Source organism: Talpa europaea (genome assembly GCF_964194135.1).
Source record: "Talpa europaea genome assembly, chromosome: 14".
NCBI lineage: Eukaryota > Metazoa > Chordata > Mammalia > Eulipotyphla > Talpidae > Talpa > Talpa europaea.
The window spans coordinates 18,606,176-18,628,899 of record NC_140082.1 but is presented as its reverse complement, the minus strand read 5'-3'; the positions used below and the strand labels follow the sequence as shown (position 1 = coordinate 18,628,899).

Below are 22,724 nucleotides of genomic sequence, written 5' to 3'. Positions count from 1 at the left end.
CTGTGTCCTGTAGGAGCCCGAGGCCTGATCTGTTTTAACTGAATGTATTTGTCTTCACTGATATCTTCCCTTACCAGAACTGGGTTTTGATCCTGAGAAACAAAGGTGGTAAGGTCACCACCAAGGCTTTCCTTTTCTCAAGTGAAATCCGCACAGACAGTGTTCTGTTGACCCCTCATAGTAGTCTCTGTGCTCTCGCGTGTCCTGATGACCGCACCTGTCAAGCTCTGGCTTCTCGATGGTGACACTTTTCCCAGTGCTGGACCTTTCAGGGTGACTAGCACCATATTCACTGTTTTATTAAAACTCTTTGGCCACAGGTCTCTTAGACGGAGGGCACTGTGCCCGGGCTGATCCAGGACCATTAATGACCCCGGGTCATGTCTCTGAGCAGATTCTCACTATTTCTGAGCATGATCCAGTTAAAAATGATTATACTAAATTGAAAATAAAGATTATAATCCCTAACATGGATTGAGTTCCTCTTGTGTCAGCTCTATTCTGAGCCCATTCCATGTGCACAATCTCTGCACAGCAACCCTGGGGGATCGAGTCAACTGTTAAAGGCGCTGTACCCATTTATCAGTGAAGAAAATCAGTGAAGGCAGTAGATCTTGGCGGGGCAAGAAAGATGGTGACTTTTGCAGGGTCCTTTCAAGGCAGTGTCTTTCTGGCTGCCCACAGTCACCTCTCTCTTCAAGATGAAAGTGTGCACTCAGATCACCCAGGCGGGTGGACAGGCAGAGAAGCTGCATGAGAACAAATGACGTGTAAAGTGGTTGTCTTCCCACCTGAGTTGTCTGAGCTTCCTGTAGATGTCTTTATATCACTTAGCTGAGTCCTTTTGACCTGTCAGCAAATTTTAAAATGATTCACTATTTCTCCATCTCAGGTAATTGTCAGTTATATTCCCAATTCTTCTTTGCCCCCTCGGGGGCTGTCACTCACTATGTAAGGATGGGGCCTGCCAAGGACCCTTGGCAGGTCCTCATCACAGGAGGGTGGAGCGCTGCCAGAGTGGTTTTCCCTCCCTTCAAGGCCCATAGGATTATCCGTCTTCCACCCTGGACCCCTCTTGCTTCCCTTGCCTCCCAAGCCTCCCCAAGCATCAGTTCGTAAGAGATTTAAGAGCTTTACACCAGGCAGGCATCTTTAGTTCTTCAAAGCTGTGGTAGAGAAGAACTAATGAGATTCAGATTCTACTATGGAGTAGAATCTAGACTATGGAGCTTGCATTCTTCATGCTTAATTCTTACAGTGATTTATTTGTATTAATTCACATGCTAAGGGAGACAGAAAAGGTGGCTTCCCCTTTGGGTGTTCCGGGAGTGGTGTGCATGTGAAAGCACCCTTGTGCCCTCTCTTGTTTTCAGCTGCTGCTACTTGATGGATGGCCCCCGACCCTGTGACACTGTCATCAGGTGGGTCCGCTCTGATAACTGCTGTACACTTTCTCTCCCTAGTGGCACCCATGGGTACATGGCTCCAGAGGTGCTGCAGAAGGGGACGGCCTATGACAGCAGTGCCGACTGGTTCTCCCTGGGCTGCATGCTTTTCAAGCTGCTGAGAGGGTGAGTGGAGTCCATCCTTTCAGTCCTGTCATCATGGCATGTGCTTGGACCAAAATCAAGAATATCTAGGCATGACTGACCTAGTCCTGTTTTAGATTGTACAGTGATCTTTGAACCACACCCACTGTCTGTCTTATAAAGATGGGAGTTTGTTTATAGACTAAAGCTTATGGCTTGATATTTTTGATTCATGCCATGTAGCAATTTTCCAACATGCTTACACCTAAAATAAGACTGCTTTGAAACATTTCCATTAACAAGCTTTATTTGGGGCATTGTTATTTTAAATTGTGGGTAATTGAATATGATAGGGCATCTTTTTTCACTAGAATTGTTTTATGAGTGTCAAACATTGGAATGGCTTAAAAAAAAAAGAATCTATTTTAAGTGAACATTTATTTGTAAAAATGTTGAAATTAGTGTTTTTAAACACAAAAATGAAATTATATAATTTTGTGTTTTTACTTATTTTTTGTTGTATTTGACCCTTAATTCTAAACTACTAAAGTTGATGAAATAGAGTGGAAAGATTATAGAGTAGAAGCACTCTCAAAATATGTTCTCATATTGAATACTTAACAGTTAGGTTAATATCTCCATTAATTTAAAGAATTTGTGTTCATTTTTAATAGCAATCTTAAATTTTGAAGATGTTTTTGATTATTTTTCACTCACAACGCACTTCACATTAAGGTTTCCAATTCAAGATTCTCCCTCTAACAGTTCTCCTGTAAGCACAGGCCTGGCAGTTTGCTAAACCATTCACTGACCCATTGGAAGCCTCACTGAGTGCTGGGGCTTCTTCTCATTACATTTAGGGCAGTCTGAGAAGGAGCTGGGTTCCATCTCCTCCCAAACTAGATTCCAAGCCCCTCGCTGCTTCCCCAGGACTCTCATAATCCAGTTGTTCTCTGCTCACCATATTCACTTGGGAAGTAAAATTATATTATTGCTTAGAAAGTCAGGTCCTGTTAGTTCCAAATCGAATTATTGTATTTGTGGAGTCTGGATGGCTTTAATTTATGTCATCAGACTAGCTGACCGAATTAGAGAGTTTCTGCAAAGCACACCAGAAAAACACACTTCCCGCAGGAGATGCTGTCTACCAGGGGGGCACTGCCTGCTGCATGAACAGGAGAGTCTTGCCAGGGTGTGGATCTCCGCTGGAGATGGGATTGGAGATGTAGAACCCGCACTGACAGGATTTTGTGATGATAAAGCAGCTAAAATGATGACTGCATTTAGCTGAAGATTCGACAATCAGTAGTAAAACATAGTTTACAAAGCCTTGTATTTACTTTAATCTTATTATTCTGTTTATAATAATGTCCATGCATTAAAAAAAAGACGACCCCAAAGTGAATCCATTTTTAAAATGTACATTTATTTGTAAACATGCTGAAATTAGCGTTCTTTTAAACACAAAAATGAAATTGTGTATAGACTAGGAACAGTCTGGCATAACCCTAGTTTTTAAAAAGTCTGAAGGTTTGTTTGATCGTGAACTCTGCACAAGGTGTGAATTCCACTATGAAGTCCTTATTCAGGCCTCAGTGTGGATCCTGGTGAGAGGAGACTGGCCACTGGCAGTGAACATGAGAACAAGACAGAATGAGGAGAGGGGTGGACGAGTGAAAAGCCATGTCTTACAAGGAAAGATCTGAGGAGTCGTGTCCAGGATCAGAACTGTAAGGACTGACTCTGCTCTCGGAGGCCGTCTCCTCGATGGCATTGCATATTCATGCTGTGTAGTTCCAGGGTAGGCATTTTAAGGAGAAAAAAGATTCCAGGGTGACAGTGAAGGAGTGTTGTGTCTGAAAGATAGCAAGGCCCCATCAGTGCCTGTTCACCATCTTTGCTGAACCTGAAATAGAATCTAGTGTGTAGTAAACAGGATTAGAGGAATCTCAATTACTTGCTAAGATGAAGATCTTAGGCTATTCTTTTTGTTACTTGTTCAGAAGTCATTTTCAGGAAAGAAGATGGGACTTAAATCCAAGAGCGGGGAACTTTTTTTGACTTAATGATTTAAATCAAATTTGCTAAGCATTTATTGAGTAGCTACAATATGCTGGAGACTGGGCTTGATGGTGGAAGCAAGGGAAGGGGAGATGGAGGGAGGGAGGAAGCCATGGGCAGGCCTTCAGGAAGTGGCAGGAGAGGAGACAGATAAGCATAGAGTTGATTATGGGTCAGAGGACTCTGCTGACTGATGTGACAGCAGTGTGCCAGGGAGCAGAGCCACGGGGTCACCCGTGCTGGCAGAGCAGCTCCCACTTCCTGTTGGACAGGGTGTGGGATGCAGGCTTTGAAGGCAGAGCAGATGGCCATCGAAGATGGGGGTGCGGAATAAATATGTTTGCTCTTGGGGAGAGGCAGAATGAAGAAGTACCTGTGGGTGATGGGTCAGCGTCTATCAAGAGGCAGAGGGTGTTTTAAAAGAGAAGTTCGAGAAGGTGGGGTCCAGACTGGGGCAACCCCCTGGAGTTGGGGCTTTATTTTGGAGTTCCCTGAGACTGGTGGCTTTTAAGCAAAGGAGGGTCACTGTGGGCTGTTTTCAGTGAGGGGATTCTGGCAGCAGCGTGGAGCTGGAAGGGTGGGGTCAGGCAAAAGGCATTGGACACTGGGCACCCTCATGGGACCAGAAAGGAGGCAAATGACTTGATATTAGAAGGTTTGAATTGGTAAAGCTACACTGATTTTTGGTTTGGGGCTGTTTTTGATGGGTGCTTGGATGTGAAGGAAATTAAAGACTGGTAAAGACGGTGGTGGTTTCAGTTCAAGGTAATTGGTAGGTGGGTGATAGCATTATCAAACTCTATCATAGAATGTGAGTGGTTCAGATTAAACTGATGCTTATTGAGGGCCCTTCCGGAGCCATGATTGGTCCCTCTGGAGATTGGCCTTGCTTTGGAGCCTTCTTGCCTTCAACCTTAAGCAAGAGACAAAGGCACCTGTTCTGCTTCACACAAGGTTGCCTGTGGGAAAACCTCAAAAATAGGCTTAGAAGTATCTTGTATGGTTTTCATGTGCCACATAGTGGGGAGCCCTGAGCAGCTGTTTTTTTTTTTTTTAAATCTCAGATAAGAGGGTTTTAAGAAACCAAAGTGAGTAGAGCAGGGGTGAGGAGGAAGTGCAGGACTCCGTGGGTAGTCTGGGGCATGGCCTGTCCCCTCTGTCCTGATGCTCTCATGGGGCAGCCACAGTGTCAGTCCCTGCAGAATGAACCAGATGCCGTGCCAGCCACTGCCTAGCAGTTCACTTTTACTCAACCCTGGGACATGCTTAGCAATGCCAAGAGACATTTTGGTTGTCACACCTTGGGGTGGGGCTCCTAGGGGATTCAACAGAGAGAGAGACCAGAGACAAACAGCCTGTAATACACAGGACCGCCTTTGCTGTCCCAACAAGGAGCCTCCTGGCCCGGAAGTCAGCAGTGCTGAGGTTGAGAGACTTTGCTCTGCATTAGTCTCTTCCCCTCACTCCCACATCATGCAGGGAGGACAAGTAGTGGTCACCAGAGGTCTTTGTTGCTTTCATTTTCTGTTATTGAATACTTCTTGCACTGACCAGTATGACCCATTGCTTTTGCACCCATTGACCCATTATGACCCATTGCTTCTGCACCCACTTCCCTATACTCCTAGTTTGTCTTCATCCCTAGAATAATAAGCTACACATTGGAAAAGGAATTAGTGTGAAGAAGTTGTCAGGGCTTCAGAACATAGCTCACTTCCCTGGATTCACAGCACCAGACCAGGCCATATGTGTGGGTGCTGATCACTCCTTCCATTTCACATGACTTTGTCAGATACCTAAGAGCACCTGTGCATGAGGACATGTCCATGCTAAAATGTGTGGAATTGCTGTCATGGCTTTCAATCTAGATTTTAGATGTCTGTCAAGGAAAAGAATTGAGGAGATAATAGCCTTGATCTTAAACTTGTCACCACCGATTTGTCTGTCTCTGGAGGCATCAGACATGAAGAGAGAGCCTGGATGTTGATTGGGAAAGTAGAGCCCCATCTCAAGTTACTGAGTTTGTTCCATGTGGGGGAAAACAGGAATGTTTATAAATATTTTGACAGCTATTGGCTTAGGTTCAAAATGCATATTTGATGTAACGTGCATTTTTGGTATTCTAGAGTTAATTCTTGATGTAGGAGTTTTTAATCTGTTGTAATTATAAACGTATTGCTTTTGAACTCATTTTTCACTGTGAATGTGATAGGTTTAATGTGGGGTGTGTGTGTGGGGACGTGTATACGTGTGTTTTTATGTTTTGTGTATGTGCTACCCCCCCCCCATTTGGCATATCTTGAACAATCTCCCAAATCCTTTGAGGGAAATTCACAGCCTTCCCACTCTGTCTATAGTTCAAAAGTCACACTTGACCACAGCACGGTACATGTGAACTGTGTTCCCATCGCGTTCCTGATGCAGCCAGAATGGTGCCTGTGCTGCTGGGAGGACTTGGCTTGTATTGTAAGCTGTTGACAGGCCTGTCGCTGTCTCCTATTTAAAGCGGCTGCTTCGGGGAGCAGCTGTGATCACGCAGGATCTGTGAGCACCACGTGCCTCACTCAGAATGGAGATCATTACTATCGTAGGTTTTCTTTAACATTTTCCAAAATAGAAACAGAATCTTTGGTTTTGTTGACAAAGAATAATCAAGACTACATTGGAAACAGATGTGCATCAAGACTTTAACTTGAAAGACCAACTTTCTCAACACTACAGCATAGAATTGAATAGCTGAAAAGCATTTCCGTTAATTGCTCACTGGGTGGGACATGCAATAGCTATATTTATATAATGGGATTTGTAGTGATAGTGCCCATGTGCTGGAAATGTTTTTGGCACCACTAACTTTTAACTCCAGGCCCCCTGCAAGTCTCCCTCTGGTCTCATGAAAGACTTTTTAAATTCAGTACAGAGCTCTTCTGTCAGAACACAGCGGCCCTTCTCTCCAAGTGTCAGGGCACAGCCCTTTCCTTCCGGTGTCAGATGCAGGCAAGCCCACGGGGGTCAAGAGCAGGAATGGGGTCCTCCAGCTTTGTGCACAGGAACCAAATCAGGAGGATTTGCCAAACACAGGGAGATCTTCAGATGATCCTATTTTATATGTTAAGGAACTTTTTGAGGTGGGAACAGCCAAGAGCCAAGCACCTAGTAAGATTTAAGAAATTTTCATTCTTTTTCTCTTGAGCCATGAACACATTACTATCTCTACCTTTTGCATACCAGTAGGATATGTTTTTTAAAATTATATCTTATAAATAATACATAGATAATTTTTGTTGTTATGTCTTATTTGCAGTTATTTTACATTCTCCTCCTTGGAAACAATCAAGGTGAAAAGAATATTTTCAGTCAAAGTCTCTTTTGATGATTAGAGTATGTTTGCTTAATACTAATTCACTTGTTTAGATTATTTTACAAATTAAGGCTTTAAATAGATGGAGATTGTTTTGTATTTCCTTGCACAAGAAAGAAAATAAAGTGTTAGAGTGCCCTCTCTTGTACAAAATGAAAATTAAAGTATTTAAGATAATAAATACTCTGAACTGTAGTAATTTCTTTGGGAGGTGATTCAATGCAACACTTAACTAATTCAGTGGGATGACCTGATCAGGAGCAGTGAGTGCAAGGATAAATGGAATTTATTCCTTTTTCTAAATCTCATTGATTAATTAGTTCAATATTCTAATCCATTTTATACAGTTAACTTTAAAATATTTTACACATATTTCCTCAGATGTTATGTATGCCTTATAAATAAAGCTATAGGACTAGTCATTATAGCTGTGTCTTAACTGTAGGAAAATTTAAGCATATCTATCCCTTCTTTAATTTTCAAATAAATAAAGGAGATGGTTACATTTGTATGTTTAGTATTCTATTCTAATAGTGAGATTTCCTTTAAAAGCCAGCTTCTCTAGATTTTTAAAAACATGGTAGAGTAAAAATAACTCTTTTATGTAGTTTGTAAATTGGATATTGATTTTATAAAGTAAGACTTGTCTTTATTAATTTCTGTAAAAATGATCATTGTGTTGGACACCTGATGTAGTCTGCTGTCTCGGCTCCAGCATGGATACATTATTTAGGTGGTTCTCTTCACCATGTCTGTGAAGTGTGTGGCATTATGCCCATTTTGCAGATGAAGAAACTGACACTGAAGTGTGTGTGACTGGCACAGCCAGTAAATAGCCATGGCACAATCTGAATGCAGGTTTCCTGACTCTGAAGTCTGGGGTCTCTGTCCGCAAAACATGAGTGAATAGGTCTCGGCACTGGAGGGGTCTGGTGGCAGCACATGGTCAGTTTCTCTTATCATCAAAGGAATGAATGGGTGGGATACTCCGAATGGCTGGCTTCTGCCAGGGCGGGACCTGCCTGTCTTGGTCATGTTTTGATTTGACTATAGTTCTGTGTTGGCTGGAGGGATCAGTTTTCATTTCACTAAAAAGAAAATAAATTGTGTGAAAGTTATTATTATCTCAAACACTAATTGTCAGATGTTATGTAAATTGCTTTCATTTCCATAATAACTTGTTGGCTAATTATTTTTTCTAATGATATTTTAAAATACCCACAGCATATGTTTATTAAAGTGCATTTAGTGCCATGATTTCACTGAAGTGAAGATTAAGCAGTTCAAGTAAGATGTAAGCCTTGCTCTTTCAGGACTTAATGTGCCTGAGCATCATTTTTTCTGTGGAAGTGATAAATGCTTTATGGCTTTTGAATTCCCATAATTTTGAATGAACAGTTTCAGAACACAGTATTTCACACAAATATCAGTCAGTGCTGTGTGCTAACTTATCTGATAGCATATTCTAACACAGTGTCCTTTGTTTCTACAGTCACAGCCCTTTCAGACAACATAAAACCAAAGATAAGCATGAAATAGACCGAATGACACTCACCGTGGTAAGGAGATTAAAAGCTAATTTTATTCATAATGTAATTTCATGTTTCATTTTGTTATAGCCCATGTGAAAATTTGCTCTCTTAAAATAAGTGGATGGTACCATTACTAGAAGAATGTCAAAAGAAAAATGAGTGGAAATAGTTGCTAAGGCAAAAATCAAGATTTGCTAATAAGAAAAAAGTCATAGAAAATCAAAAACAAAACTAAAGAAATTAAATAAAAAAGGAAAAATTACTGAGATGTAGAAAAATGAGGAAGGCTTTTGAGTCTTCTGATCTGGCCTTTGATTGGGTTTGAAAATGTTTAAATCAAAGAAGAGATACTGCTGACAAACTAAAAGCTCTGCCAGAGGACTTTATCCTGAACGATTAAACAGTGCCACAGACAACGGGCAAGAGAACCCATGTTTCTCATGAAAGGGAAAGATTCAGATGAGACAGACTTGGTGCTGGCGAAAGAGGCAAACATGACGTGTCCTCAAACTGTGATGTTTTTTATGAAGAGAGACTACGTTTGTATCCAGAAGATGAAGCTCAGTAATTGTATGTGTTGCTCTTTATGTATATATATTGCTCCGTGTGTGTGTGTGTGTGTGTGTGTGTGTGTGTGTGTGTGTGTGTATGAGAGAGAGAGAGAGAGAGAGAGAGAGAGAGAGAGAGAGAGAGAGAGAGAGAGAGAGAGTAAAGTCTAGGTCTTGGTTTTTTTTTTAATTTATTAGTGTGAAGAAATAACTACATTCTAACAACAATCAAGTCTGATAGGTTCATTCTGAAGCAGTCCTGGGAGAGTTGTTGGAGCTGTTTGCATCTATAGCACTGGTTAGTTTGAACAAATAAAAGAAGAGCTTTCAAAAAAATGTTTAGTGACCTCTTTTATGTTTCTTTGGAGTAAATATCAATCCGTAATGAATCTGCAGTTTTTAACACTCCACTTATCTTAGGAATGGCCTTTTAATGTGGTTGGCTGTGAGGGCACCATTTCCAGGCATGCATTTTTGAAAACATGCATTTTTCACCCCCTAGAACGTGGAGCTCCCGGACACCTTCTCCCCTGAACTCAAGTCCCTTTTGGAGAGCCTGCTCCAGCGAGACGTCAGTCAGCGGCTAGGCTGCCGAGGCGGCGGGTAGGCGGCTGTTTCCCCTCTCAGCATCTTTACCTGGGGAGCAAAAGGTTTCTTTTCAGTACATCAGAAAATCATTCCTAGTACTTGAAGATCTTTCGTGTAGATTTAGGGGGAGAGAAAAATCACGTGGGAAATATGTATGACACCCAAAACGTTTTTGTAGTTAATAAGTTGAAGGAGTCCCTAACTTTTTAACTGTAAAAGTCACTCGTGTAGGTGATGGAAATGAATTCTGACATTTCATTGTCCCATGGCTACACTCAGTACACTGTGATTATGACAGTTTACTATTCTGACCAGGTCCCCACATATTTTCTCTCTCGTATACCTGACTATCTATCTTATGCTTGCTTTCTATCCCCTGCCCTCCTGCCAAAGCCACCAAATGACAATAACAAAAATCCCTCAAACAGCAATCTATGGAGAATTTACAGAAAAAGACTGAATACACATCTTTCCCCTATTTCTTTCTTACATAATGCTCTTCTTCCCAGTCCTAGGCTTGCTTTCAATAAGAAACAATCTTCACCTCTGTTATATATATGTTTGTCACATATGTCCTATCCGTGTGTGTGTTTTGTAGAGTGATATATTTTAGTATAAGCATTACACCTATGTACATGTGTATAGCTGAATAATGTGCTTATGTCTATATTTCCTTAATTATTATTTTGGGAAATCACCTGTTCCTGCTGTACAGATGTATATTTAGCCCACTTACTACTCTTTCTGTATCTTCCCTTTCTACCACCCATCAAAAGACTTGAAACACTGGTTTTGGTTCCTCTTTTACTTAACCTTTGTAGCTTTAAATTATGTATTTACCCAGTTGTGCCTTGTTCCACCAAATATAAACTGTATTTGTTGAGTCCCTATTTTATAAATAGTGAGAGTTTGGGCACTCCTGTCTTTCATTGTCTGCCTCGTTTTTGTCCTGGTTAATTTTCATTTTTATATTGTCAAGTTGAGACTGTTTACTCCCTATTCTGCAGTCATAATCTATCTTTGTGTTTTGCATATAGGCAGATTTCACAGGTCATAAATGAATTAGTAGTATTTACACTATAGGGCAATACAAATGTTCATTAAGCAGTCTCTGCATGGCCTGCTAATAAACCTTAAGTTAGTTATATTTACATAGGAAATGTGTGTGTGTTTGCATATCTATATTTGCATAGAGATATAAATTTTAAAATACCTATCAAAAATAATTTAATACTTGTGGACTTTAATTTTCTCCTGATTTTTCCCTTATGAGGAACTCAACCTACCTTCCCAGTGAGAGCTGAGTGCTCTGTGTATGCTAATCAGCACTATCCCATCGGCTCTTCCCTTTCTTACTCTCCAGGTTTAAATCTATCAGTTACTTGGTCTCATGCACTCTTGTTTCTGGGTCTTCCACATGTTAGCTAGAACATGTTCCTTCCCAAGTAACTCTTTGAGAGAGGAAGTATGGAGGCAAATGTGCTATTTTCCTCTATTTCCAACATGTCTTCCTGCTGTCCTCAAACTCCATCACTATTTTGACTGAATACAGAACTTTGAATTGATACTGACTCCCGCCCCCCAACCCCCACCTTTGAAGCTATTGCTTTGCTCATGCGAACATTTGGTATTGGTCATGGGACTCATGGAAGGCACATTGGGGTCCCTTTCACACAGAAGGCTCATGCTCTTCAGCTTGGGGAACGTCCTTCTTTTATTTCCTTGACATTTCCTCTCCTCCATTTTGATGGTTAACTCTTACAACTCCTGTTAATTGGGTATTGGGATTTCCAGATTGGTCTTCTCTGCCCCTGGCCTTGTTACTAGCTGTGTCTTTGATTTGATTTATTGTTATACTTTCCAATAACTTAAACCCTTTAACTGATTACTTTTTAAGTTAACAACTTTAATTTCTTAAAGTAGACCCTTTCAGATGTTTTTTTCCCATTAGAATAATAGCTGCAGGTGTTTGGGGATTGGCTATAGGGGGAGAAAGTATAGCATGTGTATGTGCATCAGGTACATGTTAGGTGCTTCATATTTCTACCTTTTTATCTTGCATGATTTGTCCACATTTGTTCTTTCATATGTAAAATCTCTGGTTTAATTCTCACTTAAATTTGTTCTCATGATTACAGGACTGAAATACGTGGGGGTAGGGGGAGACGTTTGTCTTAAACTGGAACAAACATCCCAAGTAAATTATTTATAGGATAGTATTCCTAGATTCAGGATGCAATATTTCCTATGTTGCTTTGAAAGAAGTATATTTACTTGCTTTCTTCCAGAACTGGAAGTAGTTCCTCTGTGTTCTTAATAGGAAAAAAATTTTATAAACGGTTTCTTAGATTTCCAGATGCATCTTACCACTGTTATGTCTCTTTCTTGAACAGCACACAGGAAGTGAAAGAGCACAGCTTTTTCAAAGGCATTGACTGGCAACAGGTCTACTTGCAAAAGGTACTCCCTCTGGGCCCCACTGGTACCAGAGCCTGGTGCTCTCTGTCCCTCTACTCACTGATGGCTTCCTGGTTCTGTCTTCGGGACCCTGACCACAGGGCTCTTCTTGCTGTTCTGTCCAAGTTTTTCCATACTTTTGGAAAAAGTTTAGAAATATCTTCTCCATAAATTCAAAAATGGTGAAGTGGAGCTGTTATCTAGCTAATGCAAATGTCTGTGTAGTTGAAACTTTTTGAGTTTTAGTTTATCTTCTTATCTCAACATACAAGTATTTTTATAAGGAGCTGTATAAAAACATATGAGAAACGTGTCATAAATTCACATACACTTTCTAGCTCACTACCACATAGTTTAAGAATTACCATGATTGGATAACAGCATATTGCATTTTTATTTAAAGATTTTTAAGTACTCTCCTTGGTACAGCAAAAAGCCCCAAATTAGTGTTATGAAAAGTTGTGGTTTTTTTTAAAGATTTATTTATTTATTTATACAAGCACTGGGTACAGTCAGAGGCATGGGAGGTGAGAGAATTCATCAGAGCCAGAGCAGAGAGTAGAACAGGCACAGTGACGAAGTACACTGCTAAGGGGAGCAGTGGGCGGCAGGAGAGGTCTGAACGCCTTTATGAAAAGTTTTGATCATCAGCTTTAGACTAATTTTTGCACGAACTCAGAACGGTTATCTGTTAGTCCTACCTGAGTGGAGGTAGAGGTGGAGCCCTGGCTAAGTGGGCACCGAGCTCAGGTTTGTTTATGGGTGCACAGTGTTTCTCCCAGACCTGTGGAATATGAAAGCCCCACTGGTTGAACGTGGTGGCTCATTGTCGAGAGAACATGCTTTCCTGGAGTTGAGCTGGGGCCTCTTGAGATTCCATTGTATTTTATACTCACTTAAGACTTTGGCATGAGTCTTTTCCCTCCTTCAGTTGTCTAAAATCTGGGGTCTTCCTTTGGGGCCACGCGGCACACAAGCCCACCTGTGAATGAGGCACTGTGGTATAGGCACTGGAGTGCAGCATATCGCCTGCTTGCCATGTGTCCTCTTGACAGATGACGGGTTGGGGTAGGGCTGTACGATCATCTGATAACTGAATTATGCTTCTTTGGGCCTTCCAGTACCCTCCACCCTTGATTCCCCCCCGGGGAGAAGTCAATGCTGCCGACGCCTTTGACATCGGCTCGTTTGATGAAGAGGACACCAAAGGAATCAAGGTACACATGTTTGCTTTCATTTTTAATTTTGGAGATTGAGGGATTTTTTTATTATTGTAAACCAAGGTTAGTGATTGTGTTAGCATTGCTCTGTTTATGGAATGCAGCTTACAAATGGGTAACTACGTATTTGAAGACTAAGTCAAGGACTTGAAGTAGTTAGGAAGAAAAAAAAGTTATCTTTGGACTCACAATTGTGTTTGATAAACTGAAAATGGTCAGGTTTTGCATTGGATATATTTGAGATTGAAATGAAACCTGAACGTATATGAATCAGGAAAACACAACTGTGTGAAAGCAAACATACTTCTCGTACCAAAGAGCCAGTCATTTAATCTTTCTAAGTATTTAGCTCTCTCTTTGTTTGGATGGAAAGAGCAAACAGCATGAATCATTTTGCATTTGTCAATCAGAAGTGAAATAATCACTGTTTTTTTTTATACAATCCTCTGCGTTTTTCAAACTTTTGTTCATGTCATTATTCATCCAAGTAGACAAGGCATAATTACAGATGGTGAGTCATGAGAAAGAAACCTCCTCTTCGGGATTCTAAGTCAAAGTGTATCACTACATGTCAGGTTCACATCTGCCCCCACCTTCCCAGCTTCCTCCAGGATCTCTCCACTCCCCGTTAGATGCTCCCTGTGTTTTCTCAACTGCCTGCATTTATACCCTTTCTACACAAGCCCCTCATTTTTCCTACCAAGTACCTTCCCCCTCCAGAAGATTGTGATACTATGACCATCATCTGTAAGGTGTAGCTAAGAGAGAGACTAGAAAAACACAATGATCTGGCAGGGACTATCCCTAGAGACACCTGAGACAATAGGACATGGAGACAGAGATGGTGGGTAACTGACTGGAGACATGAAGATTGCTGGGAGGTTAAGCAGCCATTGAGAGGAGTGCAAGGAGGCCCAGTACAGGTGGAACTGAGGAAGGGGCTAGTGGTTGGTCAGAGCTAACAGTGACAGGAAAGGTAACAGTGAGTCAGAAGGTGGCAGAGATATTTGCAGGGCCAGCTTCCCAGGAGAGGGAGGTTGGGTGAAGGCAAAATGGAGGAGACAACATCTGTGACCTGGAGCAGTGGCTCTCCTGGGGACAGCAGTGTGACCAGTGCCCAGATGTGTATACCAGCAGGCATCACCTGTAACCTGGACAGCCCCGTGCATGTCAGGTGTGTGAGCTCCATTCGACAGCTATGTTTTTCAGACAGTCCATTTTGGTGACTAGACTGTGGCAGGAGAATGCCATTACAGTAGACTTTATCATCAGGTGTACTGCTGCCTCTCAGAAGGCACTGCTCTCATGGGGAGTCCATGGGGATTTTTGATGTTTGAAAGATAGTCTCATAGTTCAAATTTTGTCAACCATAATCTAAGCTTTGGAGTCAGACAGAGGGGCTCAGATCTGTTTGTATTAGCTGAGCAGAATTAAGTAACCTCTTGAGCCTTGGTTTTCTCACTTGTGAAGTGAGTGGGTTCATGGCCAAGATGTCTGCATCTGGATGGGATAGCCTGTCTAAGCATCTGGCTTCCATCAGAGCTTCTCTTATTGTGGCTTTGGTTCCTGCACAAAAGCCAAGATAGGATGCTCTGTGAGCTTGAGTGGCATGTGACAGTGGTTTGGTTCAGTGCAGGTGAGGAGCCTGGGGCCTGGATGGCTAGCCCAGCTGGCAATATGCATTTTAGGGAACTATCTTTATCTTTAAAATAAGCAACCTCAAAATTGTACTTAAAAAGAAAAAGCTCGCCTTGCATTAGTGTAGATTTTCTTCTTTGTTTTATGCATTCATTTTCAAAAATATAGGCCATGTCAAGGGTTTCTGAAATTGTGGGAAGTAGAGTGGTTTGGATACAAAGCAGAATCTTGACCATTTCAGAATAACTGCTTGAAAAGAAGTGTTTTTACTTTTGTCACATTCCAGAATCTGCTCCAGTGTCCATAATTCCAGCCTCAGCCTTCTCACGACCCGCCACATGGCACTAATACATAGAGGGGCACACACTTGAGTGTTCACACCCAGAATAGCCTAGGGTTTGCGCTCTAGGCATAACTCGGGCAGCCGAAGGAGAGTGAACAAGGAGAGACCCTGTGAGTCCAAGTACCTCAAGTCCACACATTATTCTAACAGGCCAATAACAGGAGCTGGGGAAGCCAGATTGGGATCTGGCGTGCAAGTTCTTCTGGTGTTTCATTGATTTGCTGAAGGTCTTGGGCAGTTCCTCAGCCTTGCTCTTCTTCTCTTTCCAAATAACTTGCATGTTCTAATATCTGTCTACATTCATCTCCAGGCAAAGGAATGAGCAAATCAAATTTCCAAAGAGATTTGTGATTTGAAAGACAAGCATGTTATCTTCTATCAGTAGGGTTGCTAGCTTTTCTGCCACAAAGCTGTAGCTCAGATGCATAAAACCATTTTCTTTACTCATCTGCAGAGTCTAGCCTCCTTTACAGGAAAGAACTGAGACTTTTGAATAATAGTTCGGAAGAAAAGTGTTACCATTAGGTAATTTTTATTACAGCAACGCTTAAAGTTTCCTTACTTAAGTTTCCTAAGTCTTCATGTTATCTTGAGCTTCACCCTCAGGCATTTGATTATATTATTAAAAGATTGGTCAGTTGGAAGTTTCATGAGATGAATGGTTAGTTCAGCCTACTTCACCCTCTGGTTTTCTCACTTTCCAGATTGATTAAGTATGGTTAGGAAGCCCTCTTGGTTACTCCCTGGTAATTGTTTTTAAAACAACAGGGGTCTCTTTCTCTACATCTGCAAATAAAATATTCTCACCATAATTGAAATTTTATTTTGTTATCAGAATCCTCTAGTATTTCAAGTAAACCATCCTTACATGTTAGTTAGTTTTCAGTGCAAAATTGTAAGGAAGAGAATATGAAAATTGGGTAGAAATTAAATAACCCAAGATTGACAGCAAAGTGTTCACCAGTCATAGCCATATGTGGATCCTGGTTGCCCGATTATCACCAGCAGAAGTTGACGAGAATTAATCAGCTATGTCCAGATGATCATATGTTGTCCCCTGGCTACCTTTCTACATACAGTTTTAATGATCCTTTTGAAGCTGTTGCCTTTGTATGTATGTTAAATCACAAATATCTCGATTTCTTAAAATCATCAGCTTCTTGATTGTGACCAAGAACTCTACAAGAACTTCCCTTTGGTAATCTCTGAGCGCTGGCAGCAGGAAGTGGCGGAAACGGTTTATGAAGCAGTAAATGCAGACACGGATAAAATTGAGGCCAGGAAGAGAGCTAAAAATAAGCAACTTGGCCACGAAGAAGGTAAAATAACTAATGTGTCTCAAAATGTTTATCACGCAATGAATTTTAAAAATTTTTGTAAAGCTGAAGAAATATTTGGGTCATAAAGTATTTTCAAGTGATGGGGAGGACGTGGAGGGAGCTATAAATTGCTTTACTTTTACCTGACTTGGAAAAGTTCAGTATGATTTTTCAGTCTTTAGTCAATGTATAAATACAAATGTATGGAGATCAACAGTAGTCCTTTGTTATTATGTCTTTTTATCTTGAGTGTTTGAGGTTAGTTTGGAAGTTTTTCCTTTAGAAAATGGAATATTACAATGTCAGGAACCAGCTTCCTGTGTGACTTGTGCAGTCCCATATAGTTTAGTGCTCTGCTGTCAACATTCTTGACTTTTACAACAGTTTTTTAAGAAGGGGCCTGTAGTTTTGTTTTTCACTGGGCCCATTGGTCCTGGTGAGGAACTTAGCATTGTTTGTCACTTGCTAGGAGATAAATATATATATGTGTGTGTGTGTGTGTGTGTATAAATTTATACTGTATTTGCATCGCAAGCAGCACTGAAGAATTGCTAAACCATGTTTTTATTTACAATAATCAAGTGCCCTGTTAGGATTTCAAAAGTAGAATATATAACATTAAGTACTAAATAAATCAGCCCTTTGGGATTCACCAAATATTGTCATTTTTGATTTTCCTAAGATTTTATAAATTTTGTATATTTACATTTATTACGGTTGATGATTATGATAATATATTTCATTGTACCTCGAGCAAAGATCTTTTTTGAAGTCCATGTGCTATATTAAGAATGACCAGAAATGATTTTATTTCCTATCATTGTGTGTGTGTGTGTGTGTGTGTTTGTGTGCTCTGGTGGGAGCATCTTGGTGCAACTGCATTGATCTTACAGTTTCCCAGGCAGTGTTTGTCATTTACTTAGAAAGATATCCTGGGTCCTGGATGAATTTCTCCTAACAGAAAAGTTGATTGAACACACCCAGGAACTCTTGTAGCGTTTTAACTGTGCTCATCTCCCTTCAGCAAGGAAAGGGGCTTCTTCCTGAGTTCTTCTGTAGAGAATGGTCCATTGAGATCATCATTCTGGACTGTTTGCTGTAGCAGATTTTACCTAGTTGTTAATGGTCATTTGCTCAAAGGAGGACCCCAGTGTCACTAGAATCTTAACAGATTGGACTAAGAAAAAAATATATATATCTTAAATACCTTGTTGAAGTATATTCTTTTAATTAGGGCTATGATTAGAATGTCTAGAAAATTGATGACTTTGTCTTATGTGTAAGTAATTACATGTAATTACTAGACCTTGGTTGAAGGTCTCAGAAGACACCTTTATAGTATAATAGAGAGGCTTAGATTTCTGAGGTGAAAATGTAAGACTTATGCTTTAAATATACTTTAGAAATGCAGAGACTTTTTCCATTAAATGGCAACCCTAGAAACTCACCCTATCACGACTCACCCTCCCGCTTCCCTCCCTCCTCTATTTTTTTTCCCCTCCTGCGTGTCCATAAGCACAGCATGGGCTTTGCTCACCTGTTTATTTGACTCTCCACCAGAATGCGAGCTCCCGGGAAAGGAGGAGTTACGGCTTTTTATTCATTGCTGAATCCAGACCTGGGAACATGTCCAGCATCGAGGCATCCACTTAATCATTGCTGAATAAATGGGGGTGGGAGTAAATGAGTGATTAGCATGATCAGAGACCTTAATGAAGCCCAAACAAGCCACTTTAAATTCACCTTTTTTTAAAGAGACAAAACTTCACTTTAAAAAAATGGCATCAGGACTTAACATGGGTATGAATTGCCTTGATTTCTCTAGTTAATCACATATTCAAGGGATGAATATAATTTTATGTTGAGGAACATATAGTTTTGATCTTTGATTACTTAGACAAGAAATCCCCACTGTTCTGTTATTTATAAGATAAAAGGTGACTAAAAGGAGGAGCTCCAGGGCCACATTAGGGAAAGATACTTGGAGCATGGCTTGAATTTAGCTATATCTGTTCTCCAGTTCTCATTATACATCATGAAAAATAAGTTTGAAAACAAGCATTTGCCCTCTTCGAACAATAAATGAGCATCATGAGTGTATCAGTATTAAGAAGCAACCATTAATTAGTGGTGAGAGAGCTAAAGGATCTTGTGTTATAGTTACATAAACTTGATTTTTCTAAAAAAAAGTGATTTTTTTTTTATTCTGAGTATAACATAGATCTCCTGTTCCACAGCCTATTTAATTTTCATTTATTTTATGTTCCTCAGATTATGCTCTGGGAAAGGACTGTATTATGCATGGGTACATGCTGAAACTGGGAAACCCATTCCTGACTCAGTGGCAGCGTCGATATTTTTACCTCTTTCCAAATAGACTTGAATGGAGAGGAGAAGGGGAGTCACGCGTAAGTCTCCAGGGAACTTCCCAGTGCGTTTCCGCGTGCTGCTGCCGCATGCAGGTCCCTTGCTGGCGCGTTCTGTGACGTCGCCACCGAAGCTCTGCCTTATCTGTTTTAACTTGTGTACGGGAGACTTAAATGTTCAGCTTTAAATTTTAAACTTCTGAGTCCAGGAAGGATTTTGAAAGATCTGAAAACCGAACATGCAGACCCTGAGGTTTAAAGCAGACAGGTTTGGAGAAGGCCAGGGAGTGGTTGGGGGGCGTCAAAATCATGGCAGATCTGGGGCTTCAGAGTGTGGGATCACCCCCCTGCTCGGCCTCGCCGGGGCTTTGAACACAGCGCTGTTTCTGCATCCATAAGATGGAGAAGCAGAAAGTAGAGCAACTGCTACAACTTTTGCATATTTACCTTTGGCCAGGGACTATAATACAGACACACACTCACTCCCTTACCCAGCTCAACCTTTTGACCAACCTTTGAGGGTCTAATTTGTATTTTATTTAGAGGGAACTTAGGTTCATTCAGCCCATGTCAGTGCAGGCAGACAGTGAGGCGTGGTTCTGACCCCAGCCTGCCTGTGCCACCTTCCCTGGTCTGGGTCACAGAAAATGAAGTAAATCAGGCAGGCCTGAAGCTTGGCACAGAGATGAGGTTACCAAACCACCCTTCCTTTTGTTTCCACCTTGTTGGAAAATTATAAGCAGATTTTATACAATAGACAAGAAGACATAGCTGCTCTTTATCTCTAAGATAAATACGATAAAAATAAATTTCTCATCCACAATGTCCCTAGGACTTGTCTCTATGGAGACTTGTTTTCTGCTCTTGGGGAGGCAGTGCTTAGTCATCTCAAGCAGGACGGCGTCCCACATCTTAAAAACACGGCTTATGTTTTATGGACACCTGCTCTCAATTGTCCAGTGGTCAGAAGTGGGGAAAGTTATAAACCCAAATCTGTGTAATTTGACTTTGGAGTGTATGTCTTTTAGATGGTGAATTTGCTGTTAACTAAGATTGATTGCTACTGCATATTGCCATAATCTTTCCAGATAAGATCTGACTATTATGAGTGTCCCAGAAGTCATTTCTAAAAATTAATAAACCAAGGACTTGAGTTATGGTTAATAAGATACTTTGGGCCTCCTAAACTATCACTCAGGTTTTGGTCAGTAGACTACAATAAAGTTTATAGAACATTTCCAGGTATTGAGTGGTGCTGGGAATGTTATGCACTTGTTAAGCTGTCTGTGGGTAAGTCACTGGTGTGCCCACCAGAGTCTCACCCTTCAGGATACTTGAAAACTAAAACACACAAAAATGTTTTCTCTGGTTTAACATCAGATACAATAAACTGCCTTGTTTTTCAAAACGTGCATAGGTGGACTCGTAAATGTATATAAGGAAAAAGAGAAATGAGAGTTTATGATGATATTGTTTTTCATTTAGGATTCCTGGAGTATTTATCCAAAAAAACATAAACTGGTAAGGTACTCGTGACCCTATAGCATTCACCTTAAGCTACAATGCTATAGAGCTGGCGTGACAATCTTTTAAGGATGTCACCTGTATTTATAACATCATTTTGATGATTATCAAAATATTGCTAACTTACACGCTTACACTCAAATATACACCCTTTGCTTGTGTAAATCATATATAGTGCTTCATTGTGCGTGATCAGAAAGCATACCCGAGATTCATAATCATTCAAAAATCAATTCTGTGCTGAGGGAACAGCTTTGCTCTTATGCCGTACAGAGACTTTCCTTTCTTTGCAGTTTTCTTTGAGACCTTATGATTTGAACTTTTGTGTGTGTCCCTTTGTAGCCATGTCCCCATACTTGTAGAACATCATCAAAGAAAGAAAAGTGCTTTTTAAAAAAAAAAAAACGGAGTCAGTAGTTTTTGGTGTAATTTATTAATTTAAATAAGAAATCATGAAATGATGTCAAGTGATTTGTAATTTTAAATGTTTACCCTTAGCAAAATTTACTGACAATGGAACAGATTCTGTCAGTGGAAGAAACTCAGATTAAAGACAAAAAATGCATTTTGCTGAGGATAAAAGGAGGGAAGCAATTTGTCTTGCAATGTGAGGTGAGTTGTTTTTTGTTGTTTTTGTTGGATGTCAGGGTATAAAACATCTTCTTCTCCATGCTTTATCACTTACAATGTTAGCAAGAGCCCTCCAAGATAGAAGGTTCTCCGCAAATTCAGATATTTTTATTTATTTATTTAATTTATTTATGCATACAAGAACTGGGGTACAGGCCAGAGTTGCAGGGGGATGAGAGGATTCATCAGAGACAGAGTTGGGAGCAGAACAGGCAGATCTACGGAAATACACTGCTGAGGGGAGCAGCAGGTGAGACAGGAGAGGTCTGCTGGGCCATGTGGGTAGCTCCCTGGCTGGGGAGCGAATTCATGCTGCAGTGGCTGCGGGTAGCTTGATAGTGCTGAGCCTTAGCCCCTGTGCCACCAGGGAGGCCCCACAGATATTTTTAAAGAAGCAAATATTAGGCAACGTCAAGAGAAAGTACATGAGATACTTTGATTACCCTACCTGAAAACTCTGTCCAGAGTTGATAGGAGTCTGTAATTTTATCTGTTATAGTTTTTCAGATCTAATCTTTCAGAATGTTTGCGGTCGAGGTCTGTATGTTTAAATAAGAGTGGTTTCTCTCAGTGGAAATGCCATCTTTCTCTCCCCTGAGGTCTGTTATAGTTCATGTTCAATTCCTGAACACTCCTTTACTTGTGTGTGTGTGGTGGGGGGAGGCAGTGTGTGTGACAAGAGCAGATATTAGGTAGACCAGTAGTGTGCACAAAAGCATGTATTTAATGACTTCATTACTGCATGTACATGTGAAGGTGCTTTTGTCAGAACTCCCCATATGTTATTCATAGACTTCAGTTGTTTTAGAAATCGGAAATCAAAGGTAGTCAGTCTCCGAACAGATTCCAGGCAGCGATTCTCAAGGTCGGTTGTGTGAGGATCACCTGAAGGCTTCATGTGCTTTTCCTTTCTCTGTGGGGACTCCCTGAAAGAAGTTTTTGCATGACCCCCAGTTGATACATCACTGTCAGGCAGAAAAGAGGGGTGTGCCCTCCTGGGGAATGGGGTTCCTAGGACATGGTTAATTATCAGAGGAATCCACAGGCTGCTGGCAAAATTGGCTGAAGCTATCCCAACTTCTCCCCTTGTGTCTCCATTTAGAGTGATCCTGAGTTTGTACAGTGGAAGAAAGAGTTGACAGAAACATTCACCGAGGCCCAGCGGTTGTTGCGCCGGGCTCCAAAGTTCCTCAACAAACCGCGGCCGGCTGCTGTGGAGCTCTCCAAGCCGCCGCTCTGCCACAGGAATAGCAACGGCCTCTGACAACCGGACAGGGAGGGCCTGGGGAACACTGGGCCTCCGGGAAATCTGCACCAGGTGTTGGCAGCCCTTGCAGTGGGGCCTTTTGGAGACACATGAGGATTAGAAGTTCGACACACTTATCTCTGGGGTCCTTCCGTGCCCAGGAAGACCCAAGATGCTCCTAACAGGAGGGGTGACCACTCTCAGGCGCCACTCTCCCCCTCCCTCTGAGTGCCTCCCACCGCCATCACACCTTTCCGCACTCAAAACTACTGAAGAACTGAAAGTTCTTTGTCTTTGCTACACACTTATTTTGGTATATACGACCCTAGAACTTGAAATGATTCTTACTTGTCACTTCAATTTTT

General features: G+C 41.1%; 1 protein-coding gene across 1 annotated transcript in view; it reads left to right on the top strand.

The window, feature by feature from the left end:
• GRK3 (G protein-coupled receptor kinase 3) overlaps nucleotides 1–22,490 on the top strand; it is a gene marked incomplete at its 5' end in the record, with an annotated part of 123,346 nt that extends 100,856 nt beyond the window's left edge. The window contains 9 exons of the mRNA XM_084254151.1: nucleotides 1,464–1,571; nucleotides 8,441–8,507; nucleotides 9,531–9,631; nucleotides 12,010–12,076; nucleotides 13,195–13,290; nucleotides 16,431–16,593; nucleotides 18,865–19,001; nucleotides 20,982–21,095; nucleotides 22,216–22,490. Of these exons, the coding sequence (XP_084110277.1) occupies nucleotides 1,464–1,571; nucleotides 8,441–8,507; nucleotides 9,531–9,631; nucleotides 12,010–12,076; nucleotides 13,195–13,290; nucleotides 16,431–16,593; nucleotides 18,865–19,001; nucleotides 20,982–21,095; nucleotides 22,216–22,377 (1,015 nt within the window). The 3' untranslated portion in view covers nucleotides 22,378–22,490. The remainder of the gene's footprint in view (nucleotides 1–1,463; nucleotides 1,572–8,440; nucleotides 8,508–9,530; nucleotides 9,632–12,009; nucleotides 12,077–13,194; nucleotides 13,291–16,430; nucleotides 16,594–18,864; nucleotides 19,002–20,981; nucleotides 21,096–22,215) is intronic.
• Between the last annotated feature and the right edge of the window lie 234 nt (nucleotides 22,491–22,724).